Here is a 22,883-nt window from a genome sequence, read left to right as displayed (position 1 = left end):
GTTTCTGTGTTTTCTATGTGTAATAACTTTGCTTGTATTGACAAACAGACTGTAGCCAGCAGGATTTACAAAGGCGTTATAAATAAAATAAAGAAATAACTCGTCCTCTTGGCCTGATTTTTCTGATCTCGATCACTTTTGGGCACTCCGGATCCGCTCAAAGGTATCACCGGCTCCATATCGGCTCCTGGAGCCCATGGACGAGTTTGGTGGGACGGTTTAATGACAAGAAATGATAATCGAGAGCTTCTCTAGAAAGCTGAATTATGTTTAAAAGGTCTGACATTAAGAAAGTGATTTTAAACAATTACAGTCGGAGCCATCTAAAAAAAAGAAAGAAATCCGTTTGTGCTCCTTTGTCAGTCAGAGAAAGGGGCCGTTTGGGTCCTACAGTGAACCTGGGTCACTGTACTAACCAGCATTATTGAAAACCAACCGTGTATTCACTGATGTATGGAGGGCTAAATGTGCCAAACCAATTGAACACCTTTTTAAAAGTCTAGCTTTAATGAGCAAACTGACTCAGCTATTATTGGAGATAATTTAAAATATCTTCAATATCTCCTGTGTGAGTGATGACCTCGGTTTCCTGTTCTCATGTCTGTTTATGGTGTTTTGGTAATAAGGGAATTTTTCCCTATGATAAGTAATAGTTGATTAACTATATCTCTATCAGCTCTAAAAAGTCTAGTAATTTTTACCCGGAGACCTGCTGCTACTGGATATTTTCTCTCATTCAGACGATTTTATGTAAACCCCAAAGATGGTTGTGCAGGCATATCCCAACCACAACCATGAGTCACCTTTCTTCTGACGTTTGAACTTCAGAATGTCTTGCTTGTGTCTGCATGTCTAAGTTATTGAGTTGTGCTGATAAATGTTTGCACTTAAAGTAGCTCAAGCCCCTTGCTTTTGAAGCATTTAAAGTATCTTTCACTTTTAAAAAATAAAAGGAATAATTAAATATATTCATACAACGCAATTTATATTCCTTCTGCTAAATTTGTCTCAGATAAGCCAACTGTCAAAACAAAAAAGTGGTTTTCTAATTAAAACAATTAAAGTCCAAGTGCAAAAAAACCTTCAAGTACTGGTTTTATTATTTCCAAACACCCACCACTTCCAACATTCATCTTTTAAAACATATTTAATTCTTGCTTTAGCTCTCATGTTTCTTTTCTGCCATTAGAAGCTTGTTATCACTTAGTTTCAACCCGGCCGGCGATACTCGAACCAGCTGTTGGCACTCAACCATCAAGTGTCAGTAAAAACATCTAAAAAGAAAAGGAATAAAAATTCCAGAAACACCCAGTTAAAAAAAAAAATCACCAGGAAACAATAAAGAAAAAAAAAATCTATATAATACTTATAATCATCCATACATAATCAGAATAAACCATCATCAACCATAGGAAAAAAACAGAGGAGGGAAAGTGGAATTTCAGTTCATTTGAATGGGAAATGATTTCAGTTTAAAGGTTTAAAATGTGTTACTGACTCCTGATCAGTGTTAGAGAACAATAAAACGAAAGATTTTTAATATCTCACCAGTTATACCGCCTTAAACCGTCCTCAGATCAGAGGTTTGTTGATTGTAGCTTTAACTAACTTTATGAAAGATGAATAAAAATAAGCAGCACCGACTCTTTCAGTCCAAGTTTGCTGTCAGAGCAGCAGATTTCAATAAATGACTGGGAAAATTCAGTCACTGAGGAGGGTTTTTCTAAAGGTCAGGGCAGCACTTTCTTATTTAAAGATAGTAAAATGAAATATAAAAACTGTGAAGCTGCTAGAAGATGAATGAAAGTAGAATTGATGTCTTTAAAAGACCCAACTTTAACTTCTCAAACACTGATCAGCCTGATTTTAGCCAATGAAATGACACACAGAAACCTTTAAACCAGCATATTCCCCTTCAAGGCCTCCAGGAGGAGCCAACGAGCCACCAGAGAACCACCTCAGGTTCTAGCCTGGAGCAGAGAAGCAGGAGTGGACAAAACAAGAGGTGGTCACACGAGGACCGTTTGTCTGTGTCGACTTTGACAGTTTAATAAGGTGGAAAACATTTAAGAAACTAAAGAAAAGGCGCGTCTCACAGTTTTCACACAGTTTTCACACAGTGACTTGTTCTAAAGGGACATTTCACCCTAAAATCTATTTTTCAATATCTCTACCAATGTTTACAGTTAAGAGTTATTGTTAGGAGTTATATGATATTGTGTGCAGTTGCATGCAAATTCTTGCAAAAACATTCACGTTTCTGTGGTCAGGTGAAAACCCCATGACTCCAGATTTCCTGAATATCCCACATTTGTCCTGTTGCCAGATGGAATTTGAGAAATCTCAATTCAAGACTGAATATTTGATTTTTGTTACTTTGGAAAGCAATGCATCCACATGAGAACATCGAGTTTCTAACTTCTCTCAGCTACAGATTGAGGCACTGTTAGCTACTGTGTTGCTGTTAAAGTGCAGCTTCTGCCCAGTAAGTAAATGTTTAGTCTCAGTTATTCTTTTAGACACGGATGAAGTCAAGTTACAGAACTCACACATGCAGGAGGCAGCGGCATTATAAGGAGGAGACACGGCTCTCAAACAATCCTAAACTGAAGGCTACTGGAGCTGCAGCGGTTAGCAGCGTTGCCTCACAGCGGGAAGGTTCCTGGTTTGAATCCCCAGGTCGGTTTGCACACGTGGGTTCACACAAGCATGTTGGGCTAAACGGTCATTGTAAATCCTCAGGCATCTTTCTTCTCTACTTATGATAACATGAACTGTCATTTCTTTCAGTGTTTGGAGGAAACGGCAAAGACCTTTTTTAACTGTTTATTTTGGGATTTAGATTTAAAAGTGCCCAAAGGTGTCAGCTAGATGATATAAGACTGTTGAAAATGTTTGTTGTTGATCTTATTGTTGCTTTACTGAAACCAGTGACTGAATAAAACAGCACTAATGTTGACTTTCTTATGATCTACACTCCTGATTATATTTAAATCTACAGTTTAAGCAGAGGTGGACGGGTTTATCTACTTTGTGATTTATCTAACCTTATGTTGAGATCAAACTACAGCAGCTTGGAAAGATTTCCTGCTTTCTTCAAAAGGACTTCCTTGAATTTTATTCTGGATACATTAAGAGCAAACTAGCAGGATTTCACAGGATTTTTCGCCACAGGATGAGAATGTCAACAAAGGCCTTATAGAAGCCAACACAGCCACTCGGCAGCTACGCTGAAACACCTCTGGACACTTAGTTTAAAGCACTACCTTAAATACTTTTAATTTCACCGGTGACCAGGACATAAAAACTGCACATACAGAAGCAACAGTCAAATCTAATCAAAGCAGCTCTACAGGTTTGACTTGAAATAAGCTTTTTTCTCCTGTAGGTTATTTTTTGTATCTGTAGATTTTCAGCTGAGGATTCTCTGAGTGCCACGTGTCTCTCATGTGTTACATAAATCCACAAAGCCTGCACAACTGCATATGATTTTTTTGCTTTAAAGGTTAAAATAAAAATTCTAAATCTGCAGAGTTAATCTTTATGTTAACAAAAGAAAAGGGAAAAATATTGCTCAAAGTTTTTTTGTTTTAAGGTGGAAAAGTTGACATGTAAAAAAAAAAAAAAAGCTGTGTTTGAGATCAACAGTGTAGCGCCAGTCACTGCTACTGTACACCACAACTGTTCAAACTAGGATTACCAAATTATTTCAAGACTATGAAATCAACAGCAGATCAATCATTAAAACAAGTGTCACAAATATAAAGCAGCAGTTTACTGACCCAACACATTGTTCCCAAAATTTATTTCAGATATTTTATACAGTTCCTTGTAGATTTTTTTTATGATTTTAAAAGTTTTTGTTAGGTTTCAGTTGCAAACGTGACTCCATCCATTGTTTGTATCTTCAAGGCATCTGAGGTTTAAACTACTATTGCTCAATCTGCTTCCTGCGATTATTAAAACCCTGTTTCCAGGTTAGCGAGGAGTGTTGCTCAAACATGTTAGTCATGTTACGGTGATGAAAACAAAGCGCCTATCCGTTCTAACACCACACCCACGGTAAGTCACTATGGCTGAAGGCACTGTTTAAATGCGTCTACCCTCCCCCCCTCAGTTCCCATCTGGGTTAATAATCTCCTCCTGGTCCACCTCCACCTTCTCCTATCCTCCTCCTCCTCTTCTTCTTCTTCTTCTTCTTGTCATGGCGTCTACAACAGAATGCAGCGCTTTTTGGGTTTGGTGTCCGGAGGCTCCAGAGCTGCCAGGATGGCCTCGTCAAAAACGTTCTTCAGTCCCCTCTAAAAAAAAAAATAAAAAATAATAATAATTAAAATAAGACAGAATAAGACCCTCAAATTTAAAAATAAAGAAAATTCTACAAAGGAAACACTGGAAATGAAAACAGATGACATCGCCATCCTTTTAGACTGAGGTGGAGATTCTGCCACAGATCTCTGCATGCCTCAAATTTACTTGCAATAAACTAAAATGAAAAATACTTTTTTCTTATGAAGGGAGCTCCTGTCCTCTCGCTGAATGTGCTAGGGGAGGTGATTTCTGTCTACCTCTACTAAAAAAAAAGAAAAAAAAAAAAGAATGTGACTAAATAACATGACGTTATGTAGAATAAGTAGATTAACATGTAGGAGCAAAGTCTTCTGTTTTTAACTAACCAATTACATTTAAGAAGACTCTTTTTTTAAGCGCTTTAAGTGCTTTTTAGAAGCTGATTAGCAGTTGTAACCGGAATTGTGCCCAGTACACAGAACCACATGGAAATGAGCCGATGTTTCCAGTTTCACATCTGGACACAGTCAGTTCTGTAGCTACATGTTGCCACGCTTATTAGACATAACTGTGAAACTTCCTCCAACCTAATCAGTTTATCTTTTCAGACCTGAGCACATATGGATACCAAAGGCGTGTTTCTCCCCCCTCAGGTGACTGCTTCTCTCTCCATACCTGCGTCAGAGCCGAACACTCCACGTATTTGACGGCCTTCAGCTCACGAGCCAGCTTCTCTCCGCTCTCACAGCTCAGGGCTCGCTGTTTGTTCTTGGCCAGCTTCTCCAGGGTGTTGCTGTCGTCTCTGAGATCCACCTGAGTCCCCACCAGCAGGAAGGGCGTCCGCGGGCAGTGGTGTGAAATCTCTGGCACCCACTGTGAAAAGACAAGGTCAAGGTCAGGCTTGATGGACTTTTAATGCAACTCCAACTGACCTGCACCCTCCTCTGTGTCCTTAAAGTTACACTGTGAACAAATTTAGACCTAAATTCAAGCTGGTGGTGTAAGGTCATTTTTACTGAGAAGACAATAACTTGTCATATTAAATTATTTGGTTTACAGATTATTCTGAAAACCCTTGTTTAAAAGGGTAAAATGTAGATGTGCCAATCTTAATCTAGAAACAAAACACAGAGAGAGCTAAACAAACCTTCTCTCTGACGTTCTCGAAGGATGAAGGTGATACGACAGAGAAACAAACGAGGAAGACGTCAGTCTGAGGGTAGCTGAGGGGTCGCAGTCTGTCGTAATCCTCCTGACCTGCAGGGGGAGGCACAAAATGACGAAATTAAGCTAACAGAGATAAAAAAACAAAACAAAACAAAACTTCAGGTCCAGTTGAGGTGGGCTCCAGAACGGAGTCAATCCCCATAATAAAGTGTCCAACTTTGGACCACAAATGAACAGCTTACAGCGTGCTACTCTTCACCATAACGACGCAGCGGGTATTTTCATTTAAACATATGGACACTGTAAAGGTTTAATCTTAGGAGTGTAGCTGGTTTATTTGACAGGTAAATGTGGAGGAGATCGCAGTCCACTCGGTCTCACCTCCACCAGCTAACACACAACCAAAAACTCTCACTCTCCGACTTCCTGTTTTACCAAAATCGCAGGTGAGATGTAGCTAAAAATTAAGATTTCATGATGCAATTTTTTTTCCTGGAAGTTTTCATCATGTTTTTAGACGTAGGTTAGCATGTTGAATTAGTTTCATTTTTAGGTTGTTTTAGTGGTTTTAACTGCACTAAAAAACCTTTCTGTAAATATTAGGCAGTCACTGCTCGTGGGAGTGTGTTCGGTGTTCCTACAGTGAATTAACTGAAATGCGTGTAGACTTATTTTTTTTACCTGCAGTGTCAAACAGTCCCAGAGTGTACGGTTCTCCGCCGATCATCACAGTCACTGCATAGTTGTCGAACACCTGGGGGACAAAGAGGGGAAAGAGTGAGGAAACAGAAGCCGGATGATATGACAGAGAGCAGAAAACAAAAAAAGGAAGTAAAGCGTAGAGTGGAAGAAGACTTCTTGACTTGTTAAATCGTTGAAAAAGGAAGTGCACCGCTGTCATATAAGTCACACAGCTCCGGTGTTAAATATGCAAAGTTAAAAAGACTAAAATATGAGCACGTGTGATAAATTTGAGACCTGTGTCTCCACATTTATCAACTGTTTCACAGCTTTAAGTAGTTATTGCTTTGCAGATTTAGACTGTTTAATTATGGGCCCACTGGAGTGAGGGGGATTACACTGGACACTCCATTAAGCAAATCTTTAACTCATTAAACAGTGGGTGAGTGCGCCCATCAGCGGTTTCACACCTACAGTTTGTTTACGCCGGTCAAAATCAGTTGACACGTTTAGAAACGTGTCAACTGAAAAAGAACAAGGAGAATTTATGTTGGACGGCTAGTTGCTAGCCTGTGCACATCTATAGTACCTTGCCGTTTCACAGAATACAAAACAATAACTGTACGTGACTATGGGAAGTTTTTTTGGCTCAAACTTCCAACATCTACCTGGTAATTGAGCCTGATTGAGATCGTATCCTGTTCACACCACAAAGGAACTGCTCTCGAGTTCATTTGGAGAGACGTCCTCCAAAGGGTCTCGGTGCGGTTGTTTTGGTCCGCACTTGATTGCGATTATATTTACATCTGCAGGATTATTGTGAACTGTGAATCATGCAAAGCTTCTGCAGTAGGGTCCAATGATAAAGATATGGAACTGGAAATGGGTAAAACAGCTCCCCCTTAAATAGTTTATTGCATACATAATCCTTACTGAATGCCATGAAATGACGGAAACTGAATATTGTTTTGTTGTTGTTCAGGTAAGCAGACCTGCTGCGTCTTGGTTCAGTCCTTTCTTTTATTTAATCACAGCCATACCTTCAGGCTGCTGCCGTGTACAATAAAACAGCCCAGTCCCAACATGTCTGCTAACTTTGGCTCGGCGGACGTGCGCTAAAGCAGGGAGTGTTCACGGTGATGACCTCATGCAGTATACAACAAGTTACGGTCACAGTAGCTGACTGGAAATGCTTGTTGCATGACCATCTTCATAAAGACATGTTTCATCAATGAGTTACAAGCTGCTCGACTGTTTCACAAAACAATCAGCATTATTTTGAACTGTAACTGTAATGGTATTTAACACAGTTATTCATGAACTTAAAAAACTGAGCCTGTATATTTAAGTCTAGTCTTGGACTGAAAACCGTTTGAGTCACTTAAAGCAATGAGTCTTCACGAGGAGTTTACTTTAAATACTACTCAGATTGGAAACACTGTAAATAAAATGATTAAACAGGCAGGGCTGGTAGCCCTGCAGACAGTTGGGTCCAGACCAGTGGGTGTGTGTGCTTGTGAAGCCCATCTCATTTGGGAGCCGCTGGTCACTGCTGGCCCACAGCCTTCATTGTGTCTGTTTGTGCAGACGGCTGTGAAGCGAGACCCTGGTGACAGCAGACTAGGAGGCATCAGAAAAAATGGATGGTCACACGTCGAGGGAGAAACAGCTAAAGCAGACAGCCAACAAACACTTTGGTCGCATGCCACCAAAAGTGAATCAGGAGAGATGAGTCAGCAGACGACAACTTTTCTGGCACGTAAAGTGTTTTGGGACCCACCCGAGGTTCTGGTCTTCCATCAAAGTAAAAGGTTTTTGTTTAATTGCTGAAACTTAACAGAGAATTCTGTCAAATGACCGAGGATAGCAGGAAAATGCACCGACTTCTTAAATGTCACACAGACTTTTCGCCTTAGCTGTACGCAGACAAATCATGATTATGTGTAATCATGCTGAAAGATCCTGAACCAGTAAGAAATCCCAGTTAACTGTTAACTGGTTTTACAGGATTTGGCATTACCACGATGGTTTACCATCTTTTTTTAACCCCATGCTAACCTAATGTCCAGAGAAGCTGCTGCTGCAACTGTTCAAAATTTCTTCTACTTGTCTGTTTGTTGGTTGTTTATTTTTCTTCTGAGCACAGAGAGGCAGAATGGGTCCAGCGACTGACAGACTGATGAAACAGTTCAGAGTGCATGACACAAACACACGCAGAGAAATGGACACACAGAGACAGAAGTACTCTTCAGGTCAAGTTTGAACAGAAACACTGAGTAACTGGTCCCTCCAATGAAACATACACTACACAGACAGAAGAGGGGAGACAGGATTGATGGTAAGAGCTTTCGATGGTGCTCAGACTACAGAAGCTGCTGGAAACAGATCACAGCAGACACAGTGGGGAAAAAAGCGCTGTGCAGAAAAGTGTCCCGACTGTGCTGTTACGATAACTGTATTTATATGCCGTTTCAGTTTCATACTGAAACAAACAACAGCCTGAAATGAAACAATAAACACACTCCTTATAAAATCTGACAGGTTTGACATCCGATTCCTGTAAGGTGACTTGTTTGTGAGGAATTACTTCCTGGAGGAGACTTACTCTCTCCTAATTTCTTACTGTGGTGCTTGTTTGTCAGCAGATTGACAGGAAGCAATGCAGACACACAATACAGCACTGATGTATAGTTGCTCAACACACGCGCGCGCACACACACACACACACACACACACACACACACACGAAACAGAAAGCATACAGGAGAATAAAGTCTTTTGTCTAACACCTGACATTGTTCAACTTGATGCTGCATGATGACTGGTCTCAGAGGTCAGGGTTCATTAAGTAGCACTAAGTAAGTTGCTGACATTAAGTAATAAGGCTGTGATTAACAACAGGAGACTGCAGGTAGGAACAGGATGTTGCACAGGAATAACAACAATGTGACAGTAAGCAATAAAAACAAAATAACAGAGCTGTTGCTGAATGATGTTGGAGGTGTGTAAAATTGTATTACTATTCACTGATGATAAAAATAATAATAAGCATAAAAAGTTGCATTTATCAGGAAAGAAAGTAAAATTTTAGAATAAAACTTTGTTCTTGATTTCCTTTTTTTTTTTTAAGTTTATATGAAAGTATTTCCACTTCTGTCTTGAATAGCACCTTTATTCTGAAAATATTACAGCCTTCCTGTTTTATGTTGGGCAATATCTTAATCAAAAATGCAATATAACTGAAATCTTAAGGCAATTTAAATATAACTAATGTTTTACACCTTTATTCTCAAAATATCACAGTGATTATAATCAGTATTTTGATAATAAAATCAAGTCTTTAGTACTTACATAAAGGTTTTCCTACATCTAGCACTAATAAGGAAAAAAAAAAAAAGAGCTCTATGCTAACAGCAAAAAGCTACTGTGCCAGTGTTTTCGTTAGTAGGAAGCCACAGACGAGCTGAAAACAACGAACAAATACTTTGAGATATGTTTTTACATTATTTTTTCCAGTGGGTAATAAAAGTTCTCAAACAGGACTGAGAAAACAAAGAAGAGCAGACAGAAAGCAAACAGTCCAGTCTCGGCAAACAGAGGAGGTCACGTGATGCCCTCACTTCTACTCTTGTTGACTGAGTTTAAGAAGAAGCAGAGTGTATTTTTAAATATGAAAGGGAAAACTGCTAAGCACTGAAAAATAATGGAATAACAACAATGTGGCATTTAACACAACACATTTGAAATAAAGTAGTTGTACATAAACAAATAATAGATAAATACTGACATGACCATTACTGCATATACGAGGTACGCCAAACATACAGCCCGGGGAAGAACAAGCCTATTAAAGCAACGGTCCCCAACCCCTGGGCCACAGACTGGTACTGGTCTGTGAGACGTTTGGTACCGGCCCGCGAGAGTTGAGGCTCGGGGGTGAAATTTATGGTTTTCTGGGTTTTTATCATTAACTCGGTTTCCCGGGGTCTTTTCCCGTGTTGTAGTTGTGTGTCTTATTTTGAGAGAAATATTTATGCATTTCCATAGCGACCAGAGGGGGCAGAGAGGAGGCTGTTACTCTCAATGTTGGTGTATTTCAGGAGGACGCTGCTAATAAAAACTTTCACAATTACACAGTGAATTCGCGTTTATTATTATCTTTACAAAATACCACAGTTTTTGTCTTGGTCGTATCATTTTATTTGTTGTATTTATCCGCAACACCTTAAAGGCCGGTCCGTGAAGATATTGTCTGACATTAAACCGGTACGTGGTGCAAAAAAGGCTGGGGACCGCTGTATTAAAGGATTTAATCCAGCTATTCTTGGTGTGGCAATGTCAGTATTTCTGCATACAAGTATAAATGCATTAAAGTTTAAAGTACTTTCTGATCTTGATAAGGTTTTGGAATCATAAAGAGGTAAAATGACAAATACTGCTGTTGTTTAAGCTGCAAAACAGTCTAGATGTGAAGGTTGTGCTTTTATACGACAATAATAATCAGTAACAGCCGTAGTAATGTTGGAAAAATAGTGCATTTTCTTAAACTTTAAAAAAAGAAGATCTTGTTTTAGTAAGTGGCCATCAAAAATGGTAATAAAAATTCAAACAGAATTGGTTGCACAACATTCGTACTGAAGAGTTAAAAATAGTGGAGTGGAAGCGAGGTGAGTGAGATGGACAGTCTGACAGGAAGAGGAAGATAAATGTTGAGTCTGCACTGTTGCTTCTGCAATTCTCAAACCGTGCTGACTGCTGACAGACCAAGCAATGGCACCAACAGAAAACAGAAGACAATTACTCATCAGTTTGCAGTCACTACTCACAGACCCTACCCATCATCAATTAGGAGGCATTTCAGATATTTCTAGCAGGGTTGCAGAGCCTGTCAACGCTCAGCAAGCCGTTTTCTGATGGTAACAAACCACAGAGTCAGAGAATGCAGGATCAGCTGAGCTGAGGCGCACATGGACCACATTTGTGTCACACTGCAGAGCTTGCGAAGCTTCTTCCTCGTCGTGCTGCTGCAGCGTGACGCAACACTTTTGAATAGTCACGAATCAAACAGGATATGTCAGGAGACAAGCACACATTTCTAATCCTGCAGGTACAGACATGCAACCACCAACTGCACGCACCAAAAACAACACAAATGTGTACAAGAGTCAGAACAAGCAGCGAGCACTAGAAAGTTTACAACTTTAAGGAAATGATGTGCAACACTCTTGTAGGTGTGAAGAAGAACTTTTTACCAAAATATCATCCGGGTTCATGCTTGAGTGCAAAAGGGTGCAGCTACCAAAACAGACATCATGATAAATTCGTTTTGCTTTAATCCAGGTGTTTTAAAGACAATGGTAGCCTAGCTCTGTTACCTCAGGTAATAGCCTCATTAATACCTCGTTAATATGCTGCTGTCTGGTTTGATGACTCGCTATGAAATATTCCTGATTCTAAGCTTCATGTACTGATTGAAATCTTAGTTAGCCTCAGAGTGCCCAAATATTTGGTGTCTAGCAAACAGTGAGTCCATGGGCTGTAGTTATGTCATCACTATTGTAATAACTTTTAAGCCCTTCATTTTTATATGCAACATTTAACTTGTAGCATTTTCTGTGTGTGGTCTATCACATCCTCTCTCTGCCTAATGGAGAAGCTGTAGCTCAGGAGGTAGCGGTTCATCCGTAATCGGAAAGTTGCTGGTTTGATCTGCAATGCGTTCATTGGAGTAGCAATGTGTGTGCCTGGTGGATAGAAAGCACTAAAGTATAAACAATAAGTGTTTGTACGAATGGGCCATGTTGTATAAACAGAGCTGAAAAGCACTACATAAGAACCAGTCCACTTACCATTTATCATGATGTCAGCTTAAATCTAAGGTGGAGCTTAATCAATATTTGGCTCTGTTAGCTCAGCAGTATGAGAAACAGACCTTGAAGTGTAACGTAGTGTCTCCTTTTCTACATTTCTTACTCTCTTTCAAGAACAATTAGTTTTTTTCCATCGTGTTATAATAGGTATAAAAAAGGTCCAACTTGATCACGAGTCGACCTTGAAAGCTGTAACATCAGCAATTTAGGAACATTTTTCAATTAAGGTTAGAGGAAAGTGGGTCAACCAAGTTATTCCATGTAAAAATGTTTGATGACCATTACTGGTTTAAATCTATATTGAAAAAAAAAAAAAAAAAAAAAAAAATCCATGAAAGACAACTGACCTTTTGGGAAGTAAGGACTTACATCACTACAAATGACTGATACACTGAAGGTTTAAGTTATTTGAGAAAAATACATGTGATGTAATTTCAAGGTGCTGCTGACCATCTGCTGACCGAAAGATAGAGTTCCACCGAGTTATAATAACACTAGAAATGTTATTTGAAAACAATGGATATATTTGGAGACCAAACATCACGTCTCATACAAACTTTGCCTACTATAAATGAGCACAGTGAGACCAAATGCAAAAAGGTTTGTTTCAGTTTGAGTGTCTTAAAAGGTGTGTTTTATTGTTCCTTGAATCCACCTGATCTCTGTTTGAATGGCACGTGCATAGTCGATGCATTGTAATATAATAACTCTGAGGGCAGAGCTTGTGTGAGCACAGAAAATTTGAGGTGACATGGATGTCTGCACATGCTCATCATCTGATGAAGAAATTTACAGCACTCAGTCTTAAGTTGTCCTTACCAGACTGGTACAGATTAGTATGATTGGTCTACATAAACAAAAAGAGGACGGGTCTTTAACTTATCTGATGAATTTAGAGTTCCACAGGGTTCTGTGCTAGGACCAATATTTTTCTCATTATACACGTTTTCTAAGAAAAACTGCATAAATTTCCATTTCTTTGACAATGATTCACAATTAGATTAAGAAAGCCAGGCAACACAAATAAACTAGTAAACTACAGGCTTGTCTCAAACAATGACCTGTAATTTTCTACATTCAGACATATTTACACACATAGAAAGCTTTGAAATGACTACTGAAGTCTGTTAATTTTATATAAAAAAAAAGACACATATGTGTTTCACATCAAGAAAGTTTCACATCACCAATTTGACTTCTACAACTTCTCAATCACTACATGACGTTTTGCAGCGAAACCCTACCTACTAACAGACCTAGAGAAGTGAGAGTTACTGCTGCAGCACGCTTCATTCTGAATTTATCTGCACAAAATATTTGAAATTTTACAGTTACAAGCAAGACGTTTGCTTATATATTGTTTTACACAGCATAATGAAAATAAAGGATGAACAAGCAGTCTGACTACGATGACTTGATTCAAACTTGTTATTGATCAAAGTAAAGTTCATCCTGTTTTTTTTTTAATTAAAATGATACACTCACGCTGCAGTACATGCAATATGTGTATGTACAGACAAATGAAATGTAATCTTTTTTGAAGGTGTTGTGTGTTAAAGCCCATCACCTATTCCATTACCACAGAATATTTTTCACACATATAAAGCCATTACAAAAGTATTTCTGGATAAAATATAATAGAGTCATAAATGACCCAACTTGGTCGGTTCAGTTCTTAAAAGACTCGGGAGTTTTATTACAGTGTACTACTACTAGGTTTTGGTACTCATTCCCATCTTTTAAAAATAAAAGTGAAGCTGAAATATGAGTGACACTCTCACTGAACTGGAAAGGTATGTGCATGCTGTAAATACAGTGGCGTCGATACTGGCGATACTTTTTTCAGAAACCTGTTTATGTAACCTACATACAGCATTTACCCATCTATGAGTATCACTCCTTCTGCAACAGGAAAGACCTGCACACTGGGTGTTACAAGGAATAAAGTGAATTGACCCGTGCTGCTGCTGTGCGTCAGCACACTGTCATTTCAGGTATTATTACTTTGGGGAAGTGAAAAAGTTAATCGTGTTATTTGAGACTACTCACCGTAGGAACGTATTCAGAGGGAAACTTGTTGGTCGTGTATGAGATGAGCAGGCATGTCTTTCCCACTGCACCATCACCCACCACCACACACTTTATAGTTTGCATCTGAGGAGGAGAAAAGTAGAAAACCTTCTTATTAAAAAACAAACAAAATCTCCATCTGTGTGTTTGTTTCTTTATCCCTGAAGTGATCTAAAACCACAAGGAGCTAGCTACCAAACCTGGCACACAGGTACAGATTAGATCCCTGAGGGTTCTTATGCATGTCATATATTTAAACGTCATCATGTTGCCTATTAAGCACCTACCAATGGGCTATATGGCTCATTTATAGCATTTTTGCATCTTTCAGAACATTATAAAAATCACCATATCATTTTTATTTCAAACAAAATTTTAGGTTTATCTACAAAATTGAACTGTGCAACTATATAATGCACTTATGAAAACACCTTATTTTAATTTCATGATAATAACATCTCATTTAAATCCACAAAAGTTAGCATAGTAGCATAGTGGGCATATGCTGGTTAAGAAAAAATGACATATCAGCAACTAAGTATATAACAGAGGTGAGACAGGCAAGTGGGGTCTCTGGAAGACTGCTGGAATGACAAAATAAGCACCTGACAGACCTTAATCATGTATTTGTCCATAATGAAAGTCATTATATATGTTATACATAATAGATGATAAGCGCTGCCTTTAAGACAAAAAGCAACATTTGACACAATCTATCCCAAATCTAAAAGGATCTACGAGAATAATCTAAGGTTTAATCTAGTCAATTCACTGAGAATGAAAGTATTAATTTGCTGTAGTTGCACTTCAGTCATGATCAAACTGAGCATCCGGTGCAACTGCTAGATTTCAGGGGCTTTCCATAAGCGAGATGATGCCCTGCTCTTGATTCTGCACCTCCCACCAACGCTTCATGTGTGAAAAGGGTAACCATGGCAACATCATTGTATACAAACAAGCCTGGACAATATGAGACAAAAGATTTCAGTCATTACAGTCTATGCTTACGACAAGTAAGCATAGACTTAGAAAACTTTCCTAAATATTAACCTCAGAGTTGATTATCTGCAAAGCCTTACGACGCTCAGTTGCATGTTTAAGAATTATTAAATGGTTTTTATGCCCTTTTTTCCTGTTTGCATCAGGTGATATGAAAATGCGGAGTGAGTATGAGACTGATGGAAACACTGCCTGGTCTGTAGCATGGTGTTTACTACACAGTGACTAGAGAACCTGTGACCTCTGATGCCGAGCAGCTCTCATACACACTCTGCGGCTTCATTAAGAAGGACAATGGTTAGAGGGCTATAGCCTGCCACTTCATCACTGGCTCTTTGTTTGGGTCATTTGGCAGTGGCAGAATTTAGCTGAACTCTGATGAGTCAGAAACAAGGTGGCCAGTCATTTGCAGGCACGATGACACCAGTTATGTCTGCAGAATTCATTCGTCAGCAAAAGATAGTTTTGGGAAATTAGAGCTAGCCGAATCTTTTCAATGGGCCGTTGTGCCCCAGTTGCATCCAGATAATTTTCATTACATGGCTCAATTCTAAAACCCTAAGCATTTTAGCAGAGCTCAGTTTGATCACAAGTGGGACCAAAAACACCAGTGAAAGATGATGTACAGTTAATAGTTAGTAGTCTATTTACGCTTGAGTACATTCTCAAATCGTCTAAATCAGGGGTCCCCAATCCCAGTCTGCAAGGGCCGGTGTTCCTGCAGGTTTTAGATGTGTCCTTGATCCATCACAGCTGATTTAAATGGATAAATTACCTTCTCAACATGTCTTGAAGTTCTCCAGAGGCCTGGTAATGAACTAATCATGTGATTCAGGTGTGTTGACCCAGGGTGAGATCTAAAACCTGCAGGGACACCGGCCCTCCCGGACTGGGATTGGGGACCCCTGGTCTAAATACTAAACTACTTTAGGCGTCAGTTTGCGTTAAGATGCAACTACTGCTACAACTTTCATAGCTCAGTTTTCTTGGTTGCCTGAATTGCTGTCCTTGTTCAAGACTAGTGAAATACTTATTGTTGAAATATATTAGTTTAAAAGACTTGCCGTTAGACTGAATTGCTGTATTCTTGTCAGTTTACTTTGCTTTTATCAGAAAACAGAAAATATGTTTTATAGAAAAATAAACTTTTTTATGTCTGAAGAAAACTTCAATTACACTTGAGGCTGACTCCAAAAATTAGCCCAATTCATTAGGTAACAACTTGTCAATCATAAGTCATTTGCCAATAACTGCAGTTTAACACTTAGATCCACCTGTCACCTGTCATAGTGTTTCAAAACACCAAGACGATAAACGCAAGCCTGTGACTGAACTTTTACCAGAGTAGGATGTCATGACAGCTACATATTTTACCCATCTGTACTCCATAATGGTTGTGGCTGGCTGACATATATTTGGTATTTGAATAATATCAACATTAGCAATAAATCAGGAATAAAGAAATGGACTTGTGTTAAATATTTTTTGGACATCTTATATTTTTACCCCTGATTAATCACAAAGGTTCTGGATGGCGCTCATTTGTAATGAGTGTAGGCCGTCAAGTGTTTACTTCAGCTTTCAAAATGCCGGCTCTATTTACTCAGGAGGAGGTTGTAAAGCTTTGTGAAAGTAGTCCAATATGAGTCAATGAGTCAGTGAATCTCACTTCTGACCAATGACAGCTATACTGAGGTGAGATTAACCTTTCTGCCGCTAAGCACTCCTGCTTTTGCCAGTGTTACCTGGTATTACTGAAAGCTTCTTTGAAATGGATCAGTTGTCAGACTCTGACACTAAGCAAATAACCTCTCATACCATTTAAGAACGTAATCAAGTTGTTTATCAGAGGGAAAGTCTTATTTTTACACACTCAAGCCATTAGCTGACATAATATTAGCTAATATCCAGCTGTTGTTATAGGCGGCTCATTGTCAGCTGCCCAGAGATGGGACAGTTGGATGTGTGATGTGCTGACAATACAATTATATAAATATGCCTGTTGATATACACATTCTTATGCTAGAGCCCTGACTTGAGTCCAGGAGATCAGGCTTGAGGTGAAGAGTATGAGATGGTGATAAGAGAGGAGAGTGCAGTAGTGGAGGGTGGAGGGTGGAGGGTGGAGAAGAAGAAGAGGATGAGAAATATATCATAATTGACACTTCACAGTAGTTCTCAGGAAGCTGGAACATGCTAATAGAAATACAGTGTGATACAGAGGATTCTACACCTATTATATAATTTAGCACTCCCCCGCTTAAAGTAACTTCTGACTCTAAAAATAAAATTACATTAAAAATAACACAGCAGGAGCCAAAACAGTAACGTTGAGGCTTTAAAAATCCAATCAGAATGCAAAATTAATGATGCTGGCTGTATCCATCTTTTCTATACAGTCTATGGAAACAACGGACAGACAACAGCACATTGATAAATTTCATCATTTGTGCAGATAATCAGTCAACGCAACCCGTAACAATACAAACATCTGGATCGTTCACCAACTCAAATGAACGTGAGCAGGAATAAACCATGTAGATAATGGTTTATTTATGCTAGAAAACAAGATACTAGAATAGCTTTACATCCTACATATCTTTCCATCCCTTCCCTCACCCTCAACCGTTGCAGCTGATGCACGCCCCTCCCTGAGCCTGGTTCTGAAAGTTTCTTCCTGTTAAAAGAGAGTTTTTCCTTCCCCATGTGGCCAAAGTGCTTGCTCATAGGGGGTCATCCGATTGTTGGGATTTTCTCCATATTCTCTGTATTTCTGTAGGGTCTTTACCTTACAGTATAAAGCGCCTTGAGGCAACTGTTGTGATTTAGTGCTATATAAATAAAATTGAACTGAACTGAATCCACTTTAAAAGCTAAAATATCCAAAATTTCAATACGACAACTTCAAGGAAAGCATAGTGTTAATACGTTTTATATAAGACACTTTCAACTTTCATTGTCAAATTTAAGATTTTCTATTAAGTTAAACAGCAGTTTAATAACACTGACTCGTCAAACAGAAAAGTCAACAGCACCCTGAGCAAACACCGACGACTTCAACTTATTTATGGCAACTTTTTCAGCTGTAAATGGTTAAAAATCTATTCAAGTGTTGCTGCTTTTCACTCACTTCCGCATATGAAGCTGTGCCACTTACTTAGAGCAAGATTTTAATCGCAGGCCTGCTACTTGTACAGTAACTGAGTACAGATTTCTTTGTGTTTTAAGGCCTAACGTCGCTACCTGCTCACAGCCTTTTCGCGGAAATAATTTGCTAAAAGTTTATAATTAAAAGTTTTACTTCTTCGAAGCTCGTTAACTGAGGCTAAGCTAACCTAAAGTTACATCCGCCGGACCCCCCACCCACAGCAAAATAACCTGCTTTAAAGTATTTTAACATAAATATAATGACAAAATAACAAACTTAGATGACGCGTCTGACTGTAACTGTAAAAATAAGAGGGTTAAATCTTGTAGTTTACCTCTCAAAAATATAAAAACAAAACACAACAAAAAAAGATCGTACCGGTAACTTTGGGCAGAGATTTAACGGCGAAGCTAGCTTAAAGTTAGCTCAAGGAAATCATTTGCTTTGACAGCTACCGTATAGGAGAGTGAGCTGTCAAAACACAAACAGTCAGTTTTAACTCCGGAAAGACGAGCCCAACAACTCCCGGTGATTTTCTGTGGATATTTCAGTATTTACCACCGATAAATCGTTAACGTCACTTACAGCGCCTACCTTTTCAAGCCACAGCCGCTGGACTTGCTAAATGCGGTGCTACGTTCAGGTGCTTCCTGTAAACTACCCCTCCTCGCCCGAGGCGGAAGGCGGAACTATGACCCGTGTTATATTCAAGTTCCTCTGTTTTTATTACTTTTCATGTATAAAAGCGATTGTTAATTGTAACTCGTTTTACTTTAGTTAACAGCACAGAAATAGATACAAATGAAAAGTTATGGTACATGAGTTTTTATTTCCGGTTTTAATTTAAAAAAAATCAAGCTTTGTGTGAAAGGTATGTGAGAATTTTTATGGCCTAAAAATCATCACCGTCCTATACTTAAACTAATCACTGTAAAATACAGTCTTTATTAATCTTTCAGTCTTTCTTTTATCAGTCTTTTATGCTGTCATTGATTTAAAACAACACGACCGCAGGTAACAGATAATGTATTTATTATTAAAAAAAATCTTCTTAAAATTACACTATACATTACATTATAGTTACATTACAGTGCGGGTGTAATGTAAATTCTTGTGCAATCACAAAAAACAGGCAGGCAGACACTCAGAGGTCTGCTCGTGCCCATCGTCCGGTTATGAAATTTACATCACTGGGAAATTTTGCATCTGTAAGAAAATCTGATACTTTCTCAGAAAAATATAAAATTAGCTTAACATGAACAAACACCCAGTCAGGCCTTCACCTGTCCGAGCCCGTGACGGCAGCAGAATAGGCCTTCTGTTCTATTCATGCTCACCACATTGGTGTCTTTGCGCACAGTGACATCGCCACAGCTCTGAAACATTTATACTCCCAATGAGACCGTAAAGATCATACGTTTCATCTTTTCGACTGTTGCAACATCTCTTTCATTAACATTGCAGTAAACACCAACACGAGCATAAACCTGTGTCTTTAATGTGGCTGTGGCAGCAGTGGCACTTGCTGAAATGGTACGAAACCTGGGAGGTCAGCATGGCCAAAACCGTGCAGATAGTGCCTGCGGATATGACGTCACTTTTGTCGAACGATGTCGTTTTCCCTGCAAAAATCAGGTGTAAATGGGTCCTTATATTCACCATCTGAGTTAGAGCAAAGCTTATTTCTATTCATCTGCTCAGGTTTCAGTTTCCATAGCTTAGATTCTACAAAACTCTAATATGTCTCAGTTCTTTAACATGTACTTTTCAGCAGGTTTTTAGTACATTAGTTATGCTGTTGTGCTTTTACCCAATTTTATCAGCTGTAAATATTTAAATAAATGTATTCACCCAAATACTGGTCTTTAAACATTTTTTGATATGTGATTAAATTATGTCTCTTATTTCTGTTATTATTCATTTGTCACTGAATTTTTAAAATACATGTGTCCAAAACAGAAAGTAAAACTGTTTTATCGTGATCAAACAAAACCAGGACAATAAAGAAGTGGTTTTACCCATTTTTGGTTGAGAAGAAAATGATTTGAAAGATAATTTAAAACAGTCCCTGGATGCACAATCAGAGGTCATCTTTAAAAGATACGACATAGAGCCACATAATTAAACTGATATTTTAGGTTAGCAGTATAGATTTGCATTAATAACCTGGCTCCAGTTCAATAAAATATAAAAACCACACATAATAGACTCACAGAGGGATTTTCCCCAGTGACCACCAGAGGGAGATAAAGTACACACTGGTGGTGCTTTTGTTTTTCTTTTTAGGGTTACAGCAGTACAAACAGTCAAGGCCCATTTTACATGTTTTAACACAACCAGAGAGCGTCCTGGTGTCCTCTGCTACTTCAGAAATCTCCATGGATTCATACACTCCACACTTGCTGGCATTTCCATTTGAGCAATGACAAAATTAGGAAAACATTTCAAATTCAAGGCACCCTTAAAATCAGCAGTTCAGCCCGTAATGTGTTACATTTTTTGTAGCTGTTTAACAAAACATGTTAAATTTAATTGTATATGATTAGTATTAGCCCCTGAATGCTCGCCTTGCTTGTTCAAACTATAGACAGCATGGATGTACCACTCATCCATGAATGAAATCCTGTTTTGGAGCCGCATACTGATAGTTTTTGCCTTCGCTATCTTGGCGTTTTCAAACTGGATGAGCGAGACATGGTTCTGACTGTTCACTGGATGTAGACTTATTACTTACAAATCGTTATCTGGAGCACATCCCCTGAATAATCCTCCTTTCTGAGTAAAATAACAATAGGCTACTGTATATATATATATATATATATATATATACATATATATAAAAACTGATATGATATGACCTGAAATGAGTGGCTAAGCCAGAAAATGATAATTTACTGCAGTAATAGAGCGAGACAGTCTAAACGTCTTTCCAATAGACTTCAGTGCAAACAGACTTCTTTTTGCAAGTAGAGGTGTTGCCCCCTGCTGCCCATTAAAAAATGCCTTAAAACAAGTTTAAAATTGCTTTTAAACTTTTAAAAGACATTTTTTAGTCATCCAAGAAATAACTAAGTATATTATACTATATAAGTTGTTACACCAATGTTGCTTCCAAAAAACGACTTCTAATCTAATCTTTTCCCCTTGACCTCAGTGGACCACAGCGTCAGGGAAGACCTGTTCTGCTGTGTCGAAATGATTAGACTCTGGTCGATAATCAGGAATTGGATCTAGACAGTTCATAAGATTGTAAAAAATAGCCATGTAGATGAGTATGAGTGAATATGTGAGGTGATCCTGTGTATTATGTCTTTAATATGGATGAATCTGTTTGTTTGGTTGGCCTGGTCAGCACTGATGTGCTGGAGGTGGAGGGAGACCTCGCCGAGGGAAAGGCTAGTCGACCTTCAGCGGTAATGCAGCAGAAAATTAGATAATTACAGTGCGAGGCGCTCCTCTATTACCCCGTCCCTCTGGATGGCCTCGCTGTTTTGCTCACTTCACAAGCATTTCATTGCTTTTTGATCTCATCACTGCTTTTTTTTTTTTTTTTTAACATTTTCCTCTTTGTTGCTCCCTCCTGTTTTTTTCTCATCTGCCACCATTTATTCTCTCTCTCTCTCTCTCCTTCTGTACATGTGTGTTTCTCTTAGTCGCTCACCCATAGCTAACCACAGGCATGGATGGCAAGGACGATGTGCTGCTTGTCTCCCAAAGATAATCCCATTAAACTCAAGAATTTAATTATAGATTATCTCACACGCTCGCACACCCACAGAAGCGCACCCAGAGACGTTCACACAGGTGGCTATATGCACCTGCCCGATAATACTCTTGCATGCAGGCAAAGACACACCATAATAGACAACCGTGACACACACTGAACACACACTGGCTTCACCCTTTTGCCCTATCAGTGTGTATCAGTGTCACCCTCCAGTCGGCATTAGCAGCGTCACCGGTCTGTTTTTAGAGCAGCAAGGACACAGCTCAACACGATTCTGCACAGAACAAAGGAAGAACAATGAAGTTATGGTGAGCTCTGCCCAGAACGCATTCACGGTTCCTGTAAACTCATCAGTTTAGAGGCATTTTCAGGACACGTCGGTGGATATGCGCCGCAGGCCAGAGTTTATTTGGCGAGAGTAAAAATTTAATGGTGAAAGATCACTGGAGTCTTTGGTTACACCATCATAATTTAACCAAGTTACAAACAAATGAGCAAATATCACACAACACCAGTGAAAATATAGAGTTATAAGTTTTAGTTAAATCATGATTACAAGTTAGTATGCAAAGCACGTTTGCTGTGTGGTAAAAAGTGGATAAACTAGCGTGTACGTGCATTAAAGGGACAAAACTAAAAATCAAAACAGAAGAAACAAAGCTGGTTAGTTTTTTTCATCTCTCATTCTGTAAAGCGTAAACATACTTTCAGCCTTCTGCTCTTACACATACATATCTACTCCAGTATAAGAGAAAAACATCTGTTTAACAGGGTAAAAATGATTAGGATCCACATAATATGAAATCCAGGCAATTCATTTTCTTTTTTAAAAACACCCAAACAATCAGTAAACTAGCTGCTTGAAATGACAGCCCTCATAATGAACAGCTTCAAATTTAAGGCTTGTGGTTTTATTCAAGGACTGAATCAT

At 38.8% G+C, this 22,883-nt stretch overlaps 1 protein-coding gene across 3 annotated transcripts; it reads right to left on the bottom strand.

Moving 5' to 3' along the window:
* Window positions 1–1,078: 1,078 nt before the first annotated feature.
* LOC100696557 (cell division control protein 42 homolog) lies at window positions 1,079–18,941 on the bottom strand. Of its 3 annotated transcripts, none has more exons than XM_003452689.4 (6): window positions 18,820–18,941; window positions 14,058–14,162; window positions 6,139–6,211; window positions 5,438–5,547; window positions 4,966–5,163; window positions 1,079–4,301 (listed from the first exon to the last, which is right to left on the bottom strand). In XM_003452689.4, exons 2-6 carry the CDS (start codon window positions 14,160–14,162, stop codon window positions 4,212–4,214), a joined length of 576 nt encoding a protein of 191 aa, XP_003452737.1. In that variant the 5' UTR covers window positions 18,820–18,941; the 3' UTR covers window positions 1,079–4,211. The 3 variants fall into 3 exon arrangements, with proteins under 3 accessions (XP_003452737.1, XP_005457575.1, XP_005457576.1); XM_005457518.3 differs by having other exon boundaries at window positions 18,811–18,915; XM_005457519.4 differs by lacking the exon at window positions 18,820–18,941 and adding an exon at window positions 18,604–18,745.
* Window positions 18,942–22,883: the final 3,942 nt, after the last annotated feature.

This window comes from Oreochromis niloticus, linkage group LG22 (assembly GCF_001858045.2).
Source record: "Oreochromis niloticus isolate F11D_XX linkage group LG22, O_niloticus_UMD_NMBU, whole genome shotgun sequence".
Taxonomy (NCBI): Eukaryota; Metazoa; Chordata; class Actinopteri; order Cichliformes; family Cichlidae; genus Oreochromis; species Oreochromis niloticus.
This window is presented reverse-complemented; position numbering and strand designations above follow the sequence as displayed.

Excerpts from the sequence above, each read along its gene's own strand:
- LOC100696557 (XM_003452689.4), bottom strand. The coding sequence starts at position 14,162 with ATGCAAACTATAAAGTGTGTGGTGGTGGGTGATGGTGCAGTGGGAAAG. Across the intron at positions 5,548-6,138 it reads GGGACTGTTTGACACTGCAG|GTCAGGAGGATTACGACAGA; the intron begins GTAAAAAAAATA and ends CTCCCCCTGCAG. Across the intron at positions 4,302-4,965 it reads AGTGTTCGGCTCTGACGCAG|AGGGGACTGAAGAACGTTTT; the intron begins GTATGGAGAGAG and ends TTTTTTTTTTAG.